Genomic DNA, 14184 nt, shown 5'->3' on the forward strand with positions numbered 1-14184 from the left:
CCTCCGTAGTGCCTAGGCCGAGTCATATATTCAAGGAGCAAAAGCCCACAGATTTTCTCTCTCGCGCCCGCTCTTACTCGCGCCTGCGCAGAAGCGTCGAGCGCCGTAAAAAGCGCCACGCCCCGCTGTACCTACTAGCAATTGTAAAAACGCGTCCCGGGCCCGTCCTCTCTACGGCAAGGAAATCTCGCCGTTCGCGAGCAAAACCGCCTCTCTACGGCAAGGAAATCTCGCCGTTCGCGAGCAAAACCGCCGTCGCCTGAGAACGGCAAGCGGCGTGCGGCGAATTTCCGTGCCGGTAACGTGGACGGGCCTTCACATTCAGAAAGGCCAAGCGAACGAGAGACCGCTCCGAGCTGCCGAACTATGCGACTATGCGAGGAGATAAGCGGACAACACGAACGCCGCATATCCTGGGTCCCTTTCGGAGCCGGCCGGACACTCAACGGGTCGCAACTCGCCGCACGCAGTTTGCCGTTCGCGGGCCGCCGTGCGGCGTTCGTGTTGTCCACTTCTCTCCTCCTGTGTCCGTGTCTGCACGCCTTACGCCTTCTTTGCATTAAGAAAGGATTTCTATATGCCTGTAGCTCGGTCATAGTGGGGGCTATGCTCGGTCGCTCGTATCAGCAGGCTAAGTAATCGGCATTTCATCGCTACTCATCATACGTCACGTTTTTGTGCTAGTGTGCTATGACTTCAATATTTTCGTTCCTCCTCTGTGACGTCATAACTGCCGCGCTAGCGATGGCTCTCAACCACGAGAAGGAGCTTTTAATGACTTTTGGAGCTGAATTAAAATTATTTTGAAATGTTTGCAGCGTCCAATACCTCGTTGTGGGTGTCCTTGCATACGGAAGCAGCCTACAACATACTTTCTATAGCCTCAAGATTTGGTGTTCCAACCCCTTTAACTTGCAGGTCATGAAGATATGGGTTTAAATGTTCCATATTCTCGTATTTTTCATCCACGTAGGAGAAAACTACGCTAGGCTTCCCGCAGTTTACAGCGATATGTCCGAGTCTGTAGCACTTATAGCAGCGGATCGGTCTAAAAGATTCGAATTTTCTTTTCTGCTCTATTTGTACAGTTTCCCGTTTGATTTCTCCTCGCTCTTTTCTGAGGGCTTTTCCTCCACGTCTACAGGCTCCGATCGTCTAGTCTGCGAACCCTTCTTGAACGGAAATGGTTTCCGCGGTCCATTTCGACCGTCCCAATTTCCGTCCTCGGCGTTCAGCTTTCTACGTGTTGCATACTCTTCGGCTAATTCAGCCGCCCTTTTCGCAGTGTTTACATTTCCTCTGTCTTGCACCCACAGCTTCACAGATTGTGGGATGCTTCTGTAAAACTGCTCTAGACACATGCATTCAATAATCATGTCTCTGCTCTCGTACGCTTCTGCGCTTTTCAACCACTCGACTAGGTTCGCCTTTAAGCTATATGCAAACTCTGGATGTCCCTCACTATCCTTCTTGTCTGTGCTTCTAAACCTTTGCCGAAAAGCTTCGGCTGAAAGGCGGTACTTCTTCAAAAGGCTAGCCTTAACTTTCGCATAATCATATGCCTCCTGTGCACTGAGTCTGGCGATTACTTCCGCAGCCTCACATGGCAACGTAGACAGCATCTGCTGTGGCCGAAGCCTCACTCGGACCGAAGTTCTTCTTCTAGCAAATCCTTTCAAAATTTCCTAGGAACAAGCCTATGTCGTTCCCGACCTCAAATGGCTTTAACAGCCTGTCCATGCGGTATGATTCTGCCTCACTTGATCATCCCAGAGCCCCTTTACTTCCTTGAGACAACTCCAAACGTTTTCTTTTAAGCTCAAGTTGCATTTTTCTCAACTCGCGTTCCTCTCTGTCCGGTTCTTCTCTCTCTCTCTCTGTCCCGTTTCTCTCTTTTTGTAAGAAGTTGAAGCCCAATTTCAATGTCCTCCTCACTGGCCTTTTCGGAAATCAGCTTCAATAATTCCCATTTTAGCATTTCCTTGTGTAACTCTAGACGCAGTTCCTCACCAACAATCAACAATTCGTCTCTCAGCAGTGTCTTTAACTCCATGATTGCTGCTTTGCTGCCTTGGTCCTGCTCACTAAACTTACCTAGGTAAACACAACCTAGCTAACAATTAACAATCCAGCTTCGCTACTGTTCTAAACAGAACAACCACAAAATGAAGCCTAGAGAGTCAAAGCAAGAACCAAGCACTCACCGCAGACACAGCACCACGTTGCAAAGTCCGTCTCACCGCTGTCAGCCAGTTGTAAGGCTTGGGGTCTGGCATGAAATAGATGGTAACTTGCCCATGCCTTCGTCCAACACATCCACGCTGAGGACGTTGTTGAAGGGAGAGACTTGTTCTCATCGATAACAAGAAATATGGGATTTATTTACAGTATCTACATGAGAACGTTGCAGTTCATCAGTCTAGCATGACTGAAAGAGAATGCACACTCAGCAGCCGCGCCACGGCTGCTTACAAACACTCTGTCCTCCCTAGATCCCTAGGTGAGGGAAAAAGGTCGTTCAACCATCAACCAATTCGGAGCTTCCAAAGTCATCGTAGCTGACCCGCCTTTGAGGGGGAGGGTTCACACACTCATTTCAGCACAGGTTTCACTGAACACACCAAGGTGAGAGGGTTTTCGCAGACACGGATCTTGCCCTGAGCAGGCGCCTCTTGGTGCCAGAGTTGACCCCGCAGACAGTGGCCGCCGCGTCTGTCCATTGACTGTGACGACGTGTGGGGCCCGCGAGAAAGCACCGCAAAACATCCTTTTCTAGGACTTCTCTTGCTCCAAGCAAACCGTGAAGGCGAAAGCGAATCAACTAACAATACTCGGTCCGCCGAACGTGGCTAGACATGCCGGCGCCATTGAGAAGGCGCATTGTTGTCTTTACAAAGCGCGTCGTTGCAGCGGGCCGGGAAAATTTCGCAGGTCGGTACTCCTGCAGGCCGATCGTAACAGCGCATGCCTCGCAGATAGTGAACCGAACCATTATTGCGAGGGGTGGGTTGGCTTATTTTCATTTGACTCGCCCTCGTGCATTAGCAATGCGAGGATACAATGGAATATACAAATGCAAAGATACAGCTTGATAAAGGGCAAAAAAGTATCACTGAAAGCAAAGTTCACTGCACGTATACACAAAACCTAGCAACAAGATATTTAAATATACGTATAAGTCTCCAATTAATCTGGGACCTCCCAGCCTTCATCTGAGGCGGCGGCACCCGCCCCCTGGCCTGCGTGTCGGGGGGTGGGTAGATCCCCTTATCCGTTGAAAAATAAAGTTTATTCTATCTATCCATCTGGTGGGCGGGGGCTAAAGCCCCATAAGCGCTCCCCCCCCCCCCCCCCTGGCTACGCCCCTGATGACTACCGGAAGCTGAACTCCGTAATGGTGCTCGACCTCTAACTCATTCCGCGAGTTTACAATGTTCTTGACCAATTAAGAAATGCAACATTTCTTACTACATTGGATGTAACTTACGGACGCTGCCATGTCCGAATGCATCCAGATGACATTCAGAAAATCACTAGTCATGTCTAATTGACATTATGAATGGCTGGTTATGTCGTTTGGGTTAAAGAACACTCCAGCTACATTTGAAAAAGCCATGAAGTCAATAATTTCAAAACATCAGCTCAATATAGTAATCAACTGCTTTGATCTTATCGTGTACAAATAGCCATTCGACGACCATCTGCGAAATCTCAAACGACTGCTGAAAGCTTTCAGTGTCAAGAATGTAAAATTAGAAATGCTGGAAGTGTCAATTTTCCAAGTCCAGCATTGAGTATATGGGCCGAAAAATAACGCAATGAACTGCGACAACTAATCAAAGCAACGTTGTTGCGATAATCAATTTCGCAACACCCAAACGAAAGAAAGACTCCCACCGTTTTCTTGGCCCCACTACCATCAGTAAATCCTTCATTTCAGCGTTATCGTTCTTCCACTCACAAAACTGCTCTACAAAACCACCAAATGGGCATGGACAGAAGCATGCAAACAAGCCTTTCTGGAACTTAACAAATACGTAACTAAAGAACCAGTGCTTTGCATATAATAACCCTTGTTTTGGGGTTTTATATATTTTTTAATTTTCATAGAGGGGGAAAGAGGTTAGAATCGGGCGTTATTTTTAAAGAGAAAAGCTTCGCAGAAGCCGAGCGTTTTGTTGAATGGCAGCCCAAAGTTTGAGATTTTAATTGTAACATTAACAAACTATTTATACAAGCATTTCTCTACTTTTCGACATGAAGATTCTATTTAAACAAGCAAAATCACTAGTAGTAGTATGTAGTGACAACGAGACCTGCTCATAAATCTTAAGACGAACTAATCAATTTAAATCGTTGTTGGCAGGCATTATTAATACTCTTTAGATAAAGCACAATAATGAAAACAATAAATAAAGGAGTATTTGACAATCCCTTCTTCGTTATCTGCACATTTTAACAAAGGAAAAGGTACAAAGAATAGTGCACACAGGCATGTTTTGCAGGATGTGTGATGCTTTTCCATATCTTACAAGCCTTTGTAGATGTGCATTATCATTATCATTGTAAGGATTTCTGTGTCCGTGCTAGACCTGATGAGTCTTTGCTCCTCGTCTATTATCGTCCCATTTTACTGGTTCCCACTATGGTTCCCGCGTTTGATTACAGCTGCTAGTATATATAGGGTGATTACAGTGATGCAAGCAGGCTTTATCCGAAAATTCGTGCAACGAACACAAGCCGCGATGCATATAAGTCCCCTGAGTTTTCACAGAGCGCCAAGGCACCCCGTCACAGCGATTGACACAACGTTCATAAACAGACATAACAGAAGAGGTCGTGATACAGTGATATTTGGAGCACACTATCCTAAAGGACGCGACAGCAAACGTTCTTGGTTCTTTGTTTTGGTTCTTATGAGCTGTATTCACGGCAGTATCTTTTTTCTTTTTGTTTATTTATCTTTTTTTTTGGTTGGGAGGGAGCACAGAAATCGTAGTATCGCCTGAAATGCGAAGCATCGATTGTGATATCAAATTATTAGACAGCTATACCAAATAAACATAGTAGTTTTAACGGCCATATAATCTTGAAAACGTTCGCGTACTAACTACATTAACAAGCATTATCTCCCGCGCGCACAGACAAAAAATAAACGCATCTGACTCGATGACCACGGATAGTTAAACGTGAGGACGAGCGGCAGCAGCAACGAGCGATTTGGCATTCGTGCTGTCTTTCGCTTCAACGCGAACTAAGTATCGAGAACACAGCGCACACAAAGCTATCAACCCTCCGTGCGCCTAGACCCTATACTCATTGCAGATAGCTTTCAAGATAGGGCCCGCGCGGCCGCGTCATACGCAACCGCTGCCGGAAGGTGGGGGGGGGAGCTCCACCACTGGTAAAACTGGCGCCGCCGTCGGCGTGACGTGGTATGAGGGATCACCTGGACACAGCGGCAGCGTCGGTTGCTTCGAAACCGCCGAAGCGACCTTAAAACAAAATTTTAAAGTCCCACATGCGCTGCGGTTCTGATTAAGTGGGGAGGTTTTCCCGCTTAGGGGCGTGTTCTTGACAACATTTGAAAGTCATATTATAGGTAGTGACTGCCTTTGAAGGCGTCCAACATGGTAGGCTACTGCTCGGTGCCACAGGGCCGGAGGTACGCAACGGGGCCTGGTGTCAGCCTTCACACGTATTCGCAGGACAAGAAGCTGCGTGAAGCTTGGATCGCGAAAAAAAGGCAGCCATTGGCGGCTTTTTTCGGTTGTGCAACTCGGTTGTGCAGCAAGCAGTTCCGCGAGGAAAATTTCTGACACGGCATCGGTGCTGCGATGTTCGGTGACTTCATTGTAAAATTCGTAACAGCGCAACACAAGACATGAACAAAAAACGACGACATGGCGCTGACTCTCAACTGTTTAGAACCAGCGCCGTGTCGTCCTTTGTTTCCTTACTTTTTGTCGGTGTCTTGTGTTGCGCTGTTACGAACCTTACAATGAATCCTCACCAACTGGCCCAACATGCCGTCTTGATGTTCGGTGTGCAGCAGAAAGCGCGCACTGGGGACGCTCGCTCGCCCGCGCTGCACGGTTAATGTCAAGAAGCTTTAGTCTATGAACTTGTTGATGCTAGATACCCCTAAGTTCGCTGGAATGGAAAGCATATTAAATAAAGGCATGGCATATGCCCGTGTTTGTGTAGCACCAAACAATGAAATGTACTGTATTATTTGAAAGAGAAGCAGCGGGCTGTAATTGCTCGCAGAGAGGACCGATAAACATAGTGCGACGCAACTTGAGAAATAATATTGAAAAGTCCAAGACTTTAGAAGAAAAGAAGAAGAAAAGGCTGAATTGTTGCGACAGGGCATCAGTCGCCGTCGTAGGCGTCGAAGTCCCTATAGTTGTAACGAAATTATTTTTCAACAGCTCTGATAGTGTCCACGCAACAGTGGTTGCTTGGGTACTGTCATATGCTCATATACTGCGGCCTAAAGCTCACGGCACTGTACGAAAACGCGCTCGCAACGAAAGCGAAACATTGTGTGCGGACATGCATGCAGACGCGCAATGGGTCGCCGTGAACACGTGCGATCGCTGCATTGAGGCTTCCCCCTGTTATGCTCCATATGACTATACAGACAGCCCACTAAGAATACATCTCACGTAGTTCGCTCTCAGCGATTGCCGACTTTTCAAGCAAGAAGCCGGTTCGGGTGACTCCATCATGGCGGCTGCGCGCAGTGGGCGTTCACTGTACGTATTCGGTAAAGAGAGTGTGTGTAAACCATTCTGTGCTTTCTGTTTGCCCAAGATTATTAATCTCACAGTAAAAATCTTCCTTCGTTTCGAAAGTATTTACAGAAATGCCCAGGAGCTAAAGCTCCCGCGTGGGTGTTTTATTGAGTGCCGACAGCCAAACCTACGAGAAGCACGCCGCGTTATCCCTCATAGTACGGAAGCGATGCGCTTTCGACAGATGGTGACTCCCCAAGTCCTCGCCCCCAATCGGACGCCCCCCGGTGCCTTGCGCGCGATGGTAGACGGTGCACTTTATCCCCGCCTTCCTCCCTAGCGCGCGCGAGATCGAGCCCCATCTTCGGCTCGATCTAGTACTAGTGCGCTCTACCCACAGCATATGGCGCGCGGTCACAATGTTATCGCACTTGGACTTTGTACAGAACATCATGGCGACGCCAACGATGACGTCGAAAATGTGCCTGGAGTGTCCATATATATGCTATCGAAATAAAACTGGACAAGAACTTGCGTCGATCTAGTTGCCATCGCTGCGGGTACAACAGGGGCCTGTACTAAAGGCCTTACGCGTAGCACACTCGACAAAGGAAAAAGAGCGACGCAGAGCACACACATACACGGTGCTAACTTTCAACGAGTTTATTTCTGGGATCGGAGCAAACATATACACCTCACTAGGTGCGTAACAGAACACGTGCTCTGAGCATACTGACAAAGCAATATCACGACATGCATTATTCCTATTCTATGACTAACATTCATAGTATGCTCAGAAATTTCAACTATATTGTTGATAATAAGCTTAATGATTCGCTGATACATGCATCACTATATACTGCTGTGTGTTGTGCAATAGCCAGGACAAATCGTTCGCGAGTTAGCCCACAACAAAGGGACCCTGAAACGATTTTGGCGACTTTCTACAAACTTACTGAGTCGTTAGAGTAGGTCCTTCTGATCATTAATTTACGCATCTAAGTGCTCCGCGTAAAGCGTGTAATTTATTATAAGGGTTTAAAAATGCACATCGCTGCCGATCGCAGTACACTGCTCGGCGGAATTTTTAGCCGACCCTACTCATATGATGTAAATCACCCATATGACGTCATGTGGGCGAGCTATCCGATTGGCTGCCCAGTGCGCGCCATCTATAATTTTTCCACCTTTATGGTGAACAAATGATGTTCGTAATAGTTTGAATGTTAGTTAACTTGTTTCTATAAAAAGAAAGTAACTGAAAGAGAATGCACAAGAACAATTTCTCACTACACTTAAACACTTCTGGCACAAAGCAAGTGTCGTCTGCTTGTGTTACAACGTGCTCCATTTTGACGTGAGCTCCGCCGTCAGAGAAGGTCTCAGTATTTTCACGAGCACTATGATTCGACTTTGTTGCGTTGTGGATTGCAAACGTAGCGATGGCAATATGTCAAGCTGCGACATCTTGTCACTCTGCAAGGCAGCAGACGAGCGGACTGGCTGCAGCGCATCGGACTGCCGCTATCCGATCGGCGCCAGGATTTGCGCGTTTGCGGTCGTCACTTTACACCGGAAGATTACTAACGCATAGCGTTTCGCGAGTCCGGTGTTAGGGTAAACGCAAGCGCAAGGGGACAGGGCCTGACCGTGTCCCCTTGCGTGTTTTTCACGGGATGAGCAGAAGCGCAAATGTGAATGGTCTTCATGGTGCAGCCACCAGGTGGCACAGAGCTCAACCACACACAGTCGAAGTAAAAAAATGTATTCTTCTTTGCTGCTGGTGTTAATTTTTCGCAGGAGTGTAATCGTAACACGTTGTTCTTGTAAATGTTTAAAAATGTTTTACACTTGGTTAGAGCAATATTAGCTCTTTGTTTGGCTGGTTAAGCTCTGTGCCAGCGGGTGGCTGGACCGTGGAGACCGATCAGGCCACTCACGTACGTCTACGCTAAAGTTCCTTCATTTATGCCGCCACCGTTCCGTCGAAACGCCCGGCTAGCCTGTGGTTACTGGAATACCAGACACGTTCGGCGCTGCGACAGAATGCTCGCAACGCACGCTACTTCGATGGCTCTCGCTTGGGGTCGACTGCCAAGCAGCTGCCGGAGAGCTTGGAGAGGCTTCGCGCGCTCGCTCCTAGAGAACCGGAAGTCGACGACACGACGTGCCATCATGACGCATGGCCAGTGAAGACGAAGCTTAGCCCCGATCACTCGCCGAACGAGTTGAGGGGAAAATGCATGTCTGTGGAGGAGGGTAACTTGTAGTTGTCCGTAGCTCTCTTAATATGAGACGTTTCACACAAATTGTGGTGCGAATGATTAACTTTAGCTGTACCCTACGCGTCTACAAAATTTGTCCGAACCGTTTCAGGGGCCCTGTAAAGAGAGATCGGCAGGTGCATTTCTTGCAGTGAGGAGGATGAGTAAATTTTAATGAAGAGAAATGTAGGACAAACTTGGGTTGAGCAGGCATCAAGCAAGATACATTGTAGCATCCTCTTGCGCTTCCACTCGCTCCACTCTCTTGCCCACAGCGCTTGCCTCTTGTCCACGCTTAAGCCCCCAGCCTACTTTCAGCAAGCGCGGAGAACTACCCATTTTTCTTATCAAATCAAATCATGGCGTTAAGCATACAGAAGCAACAGAAGGTCCATAGTGTGGGGCCCCAGATAATTTCGACAATCCTGCGGTTAAGGTTATAGAGGTATGACTCAAGTTCGCGCGTGCGCACCTGACCCTTTTCTAGATCACAACGTGCCGGCAGAGCGGCAGTCGCTCGTTAGCACTTTCACAGCAGCCCTAACCGTTAGAGCTGTCACCCCTAACCCGCGCGTCGCAGTGAGTTACGTCCACGGCGGGTTCAGGCCCGGGGGTCAGGGTGAGTCTTTGACTTAAGGTGTTTATTCACTTTATAGTTACATGCGTACCAACAAAGGCAACACCAGCAAACACAAACAATACAAAATCACAGCGTCGGAGCGTTCCGAACGTCTGAGGCGAAAAACCGCACAATGTGGAAACCATAAAAGAGGCTGATAAGTGTTCAGTTCACCCAGAGTGGATCCGCGCTCGGGCCCTGGGGCGGTCAGTCGCTTACGAAGGCCGAGCACTGCAGGGGGACGGCTGAATTGAGATGCGGCCAGTCGCAAGCTCCTCAGCCGAAAGACGAAGACGTATGAGGGGAATCGCGCTTCTTCCCGCGCGGCGGAGAGGGAGTCGCCCTCATTCCCCGGTTCATCATGTCAAATTATGTTTTTTGCTTCGGATTGTTGCTTCCCACTCCTGTATTGTAAAACAAGTTTGTAAGGGCTGTTTTTGTCTGTTGATGTCTTAATCGCTGAATGCCAAATCTCTTTTAATAGATCTGTGCAACTTATTAAATTGAATAGTGAACTATGCGTGTAAGTGTTGTTATTGTATTATTATTTGCTCTAATGCGAATTTTTTTTACATAGATCTGTATAATTTAAGTAGCCTCTATTTAGAGGGAACACGGGCCTTTGTGAAGCCGCGCTCCTTCGGCTTTTTACCCATGTTCCTGACATTGTGTGATCATGATGTCGAATAAATCTATCTGTCTGTCAAGAAGGGGGAAGGGAGGGAACGGAGTGCCTGGGCTGCGTCGTCGCGGCCAGGCGCTAAGAGCAGCGGGAGCGAAATGTGCCCTCTCCCCGCTACCCTCCGCGAGCAAGCACGTGATTATCGCGTGATAATCACGCGGCCGCTCCGGAGATATCGGGATGCGCATGCGATCCCACAAGGTGCACCTCAATCCAGAAGTACAGAAGTGTGTTTGCATTTTGCGCACATCAAAACACGGCTGCCGTGAATCAAACCTCCGACCCAGCGCACAGCAACAACCCGCCGCTGTCACTGGACCACCGCGGCGCATCTTCTTCATACAGTCACGATGATTGTGATAATAGTCAAGTTAGTCAGGTATCCCGGCTGCTGCATTGTTTACCCCTATATTCAGATGGCACAACGTTTCAATTTGCGTCATCGCATTCGCCAAAACTTTGCCCCCAGTGATGGTTTATGACTTGTTGCACAGCAGTGCGGGCAACAAGGCTTCCCTCGAGAAGTATTGCTGCTCTTTATGCCTTGAACTTTTCCGTAGCACTTAATACACACAGTTCATTTGAGCGTAAGCTGACAGAGATTTGAGCGTAAGTGATAGACAGGCGCGAAGACGGTGATGCGAATTTTCAGGTAATTTATTTATATATCAACTATTATTATTCAACGAAACCACGAAATAGCTTTATCGAAGACCTGTCTAGAGGCGCACTCATGCTCTCCCACAAAGTCCCGAGCGGGTCGAAAATGCTGCTTTACATGCCTGTTGTTCAGAGCAGATCAATACGCGACACACACCGCGTTGGGCTCAAGTGCTCGAAATTCCGAGACTGGGCCCATCTCCATGATGGGCTACAGGACGGGAGTTGTGCACAGGACGTCCTTATATCTCGTTGGACAACTGCCACCACCAGTGCGCTCCTGAGCTTGCAGCAGGGCGTCTTGGTTACCAGACCCGTTTTCCAGCTCTCGCACCTCAGCCTCGACTACAGCCTTCCACATTTCCACCTTCTAAGGCTTACGCTAAAGGCCTTCCACCTTCTCATTTTACTCCTCTAAGAGCGCACTCTCTGTGCATAGACATGCGCACGTTCACATTGAGCACAGTCTTCTTGGCCCGCAGCTCGATCTTCATGGCCCGCTCAGCATATACTACAGGGTGTTATACGTTTCCGTGAAGCTGAGCTTCAACGCCGTCGCTGTCCCAATCAAGAGGGTTTTGCCCGAGGCACCGAGCGAGTCCTTGAGGATGTGGGTCAGCTTGGAGTCCTGGTGCGGCACTTGCTGCGTCCAGTTCTTCGAGCAGGCGTTGATGCAGTTGCCGAGGCCCAGGAGCGACAGGTTGAGCTTGGTATCCTCGCGCATCTGATCCTTTATGTTCCTACTGGCCGCAGCTGCGCCCTCCAAGCTGGCAAGGTCACTAGAGCACATCGAGGCGCGAATGTCTTTGCTCGGGCTCGTCACATACTCCGCCAATTCGACGTAGCTTTGGAAGATGGCGTGCGACCATGCAGATTCAGCATTCGCATCGGTGACATGATGCGTCCGGCTCTTGTTTCCTTTCAAGAGCAGCTGGAGGAGGGTGCCAGCGTCCTTCACCTTGTGTTTGGTGAGGTTCAATATGGCAATGGTCTTGGCCGGGTCAAGGTACAGCAGGTCTCGAACAACCTTGTTGTAGACTTCCAGATAGGCGACTGCTACGTCGCATGTCTGGCCCTCTGACCGGAGCTTGTCCACGCGCTGGTACAACTCGCTGGCTATGAAGGAGACCACTCTGGGGCATTTCTCGGAGCCCAGCATTGCGAAAGTTTTGCTGGTGACGGTCGAAATGCGCGTGTATACAGAGCAATCGCACTCTTCAATGAGCATCGTCAGCATGTCCTTGGTGGTGCTCTCAAACGCACATACATTGTATTTTGGTTCATCAACGAACTGACCAAACATGAAGCCTTGGCCTTCATTGGGCTTGACGAGATCCCCACATGTCCGCTGTTCTTGAAATTGGAAAGACTCCGCCTCGCCCCTGAGGCCGAACACATGGCACCTGCCGTCCACGACGCGGACGATGCTGGCGATCTCAGAGGCACGATCGCTCAGTAGGCGCACGCGCACTGCCACGTTCGCCCGTGCCCACGGGGATGGCGGGTCTTTGTTCGATTGGCGACGTTTCAGGCCTGACGACTGCGCAGTCTCGTTAGAACGCCGGTTTGGCGCCACCATTGTAGATTCCTGCGTGGTAGCGTACCTCGATGTTGCGGGAGTCGGCCTGACCATGGACGCGGGCGTGATGACCACGCAGACGATGCTGGCGGTTTCAGAGTCACGATCGCTCGGCAGGCCCACACGTACTGCCTGTGTCCAGGATGGCGGTGGGTCCTTGTCCGAGCGGCGGCGTTTCGGGGCTGACGACTGCACCGTCTCCATATAGAACGCCTCTTGAGGTTTGGCGGCACCAGTGTAGATTCCTCTGTGGTAGAGTGCCTCGATGTTGAGGGATCCGGCCTGACCAAAGACGTGGACGTGGGGATATAAGATGGCGATCGTCCAGTCGGGCGCGGGCGCGTTCTCTACCACGCGTGCTCGGCTAACTTCGTCCTCCTCATCACCGTTGGATCAGTGGCACTACAGACGGGCATCCCAAGCCCGCCGTGCCTTTCAGGGTGGCAACGATCACATCGTTTGCTACTGCGTCGGTCATATTAGTGCACAGCGCATGGGTGACGCTCGGATATAAGGTTTTCATAGCAAAGAAAAATATTTTGTGCGCAGAACAATGGCAGTAAACTGAACAGGCAAACGTTAGCAGGTAAGGAGTTCAATTGTTGGCAGTGCTACAATTTTACAAAAATTGTGAAACAACAGAATTAAATTTTTCATTGCATATCTAAGGAATCCTCGTGCTCACAGTCCACAGCCTACTTCCACCCCTCTTTTGGTTTTACTACGTAGTTTTAAGTGAACGCAAAGCAACGCGGTGAAGTACTCTAGTTACCCACTCTTTAAATAAAGAATAATGGAACTAAGCACCAGCATTTCCGGTACTAAATGAACATTCTTGTACCGCTCTATTTATTGCAAAGATGGCGGCGCATCCATCTTTTGGAGATAAATGGCGAATTGAATGGGATTAGGGCGTGAAAAGGGAGATGAAATATATTTCATGCAATGATTTTTCTCAGCAGTGGTGATTAATTACGAGGGAAAATGCACGACGAGCGCTACAGTCAACATGCCACACGTAGAAACAGCAGAGGAAATAGCTCCCGCGCTAGCCATGGCACAAACACAAGCGGACATAATCATCAGTGATTGCCAGACTGCATTACGAAACTTCGCCAACAGTCGAATCTCCGCAGAGGCACAACGACTCCTAAAATTAGGTAATAACCACGACAAAAGTGTGCATCTCATCTGGACACCCGCTCGCACACTCCCAGAAGGTAGCAATGAGGCGGCGTACTGCATGGCTCGAGGGCTTACGGACCGAGCCTCGGTTAGCCCCGCCTCACCGACAACCGCTGAGTGGGAGTGGAAGTGGGAAGATCGAATCACCAGATTTTATGAAATTACACAACACCATAGATTGCAGAGGCACATATTCCCGCCGCCGCACCCAAAATTATGCAAAAATTAGTCTGTCGAATGGCGGCAGTTACAAACCAGATCCTATCCCAGTCCAGCCCATCATGCACCTAATACACCCAGATTTACACATGACTGACAAGTGCATACATTTCGACTCTAGAACCACCCTAGAGCATATCTTATGAGGATGTAGGGGTATAATACGCAATAACTGTGATGCAGCCTCAAACAGCGACAGCCTCCACGCAATCGAAGTCTGCGTTGCTCAGCTCGGA

The 14184-nt window shown here is 49.0% G+C and overlaps 1 protein-coding gene across 1 annotated transcript; it reads right to left on the reverse strand.

The window, feature by feature from the left end:
* Positions 1 to 11476: 11476 nt before the first annotated feature.
* LOC126548549 (kinesin-like protein KIF18A) lies at positions 11477 to 12748 on the reverse strand. The gene has a single exon (XM_050196776.3). The coding sequence runs from the start codon at positions 12746 to 12748 to the stop codon at positions 11477 to 11479; it is 1272 nt and encodes a 423-aa protein (XP_050052733.1).
* Between the last annotated feature and the right edge of the window lie 1436 nt (positions 12749 to 14184).

This window comes from Dermacentor andersoni, chromosome 1 (genome assembly GCF_023375885.2).
Source record: "Dermacentor andersoni chromosome 1, qqDerAnde1_hic_scaffold, whole genome shotgun sequence".
Lineage (NCBI taxonomy): Eukaryota > Metazoa > Arthropoda > Arachnida > Ixodida > Ixodidae > Dermacentor > Dermacentor andersoni.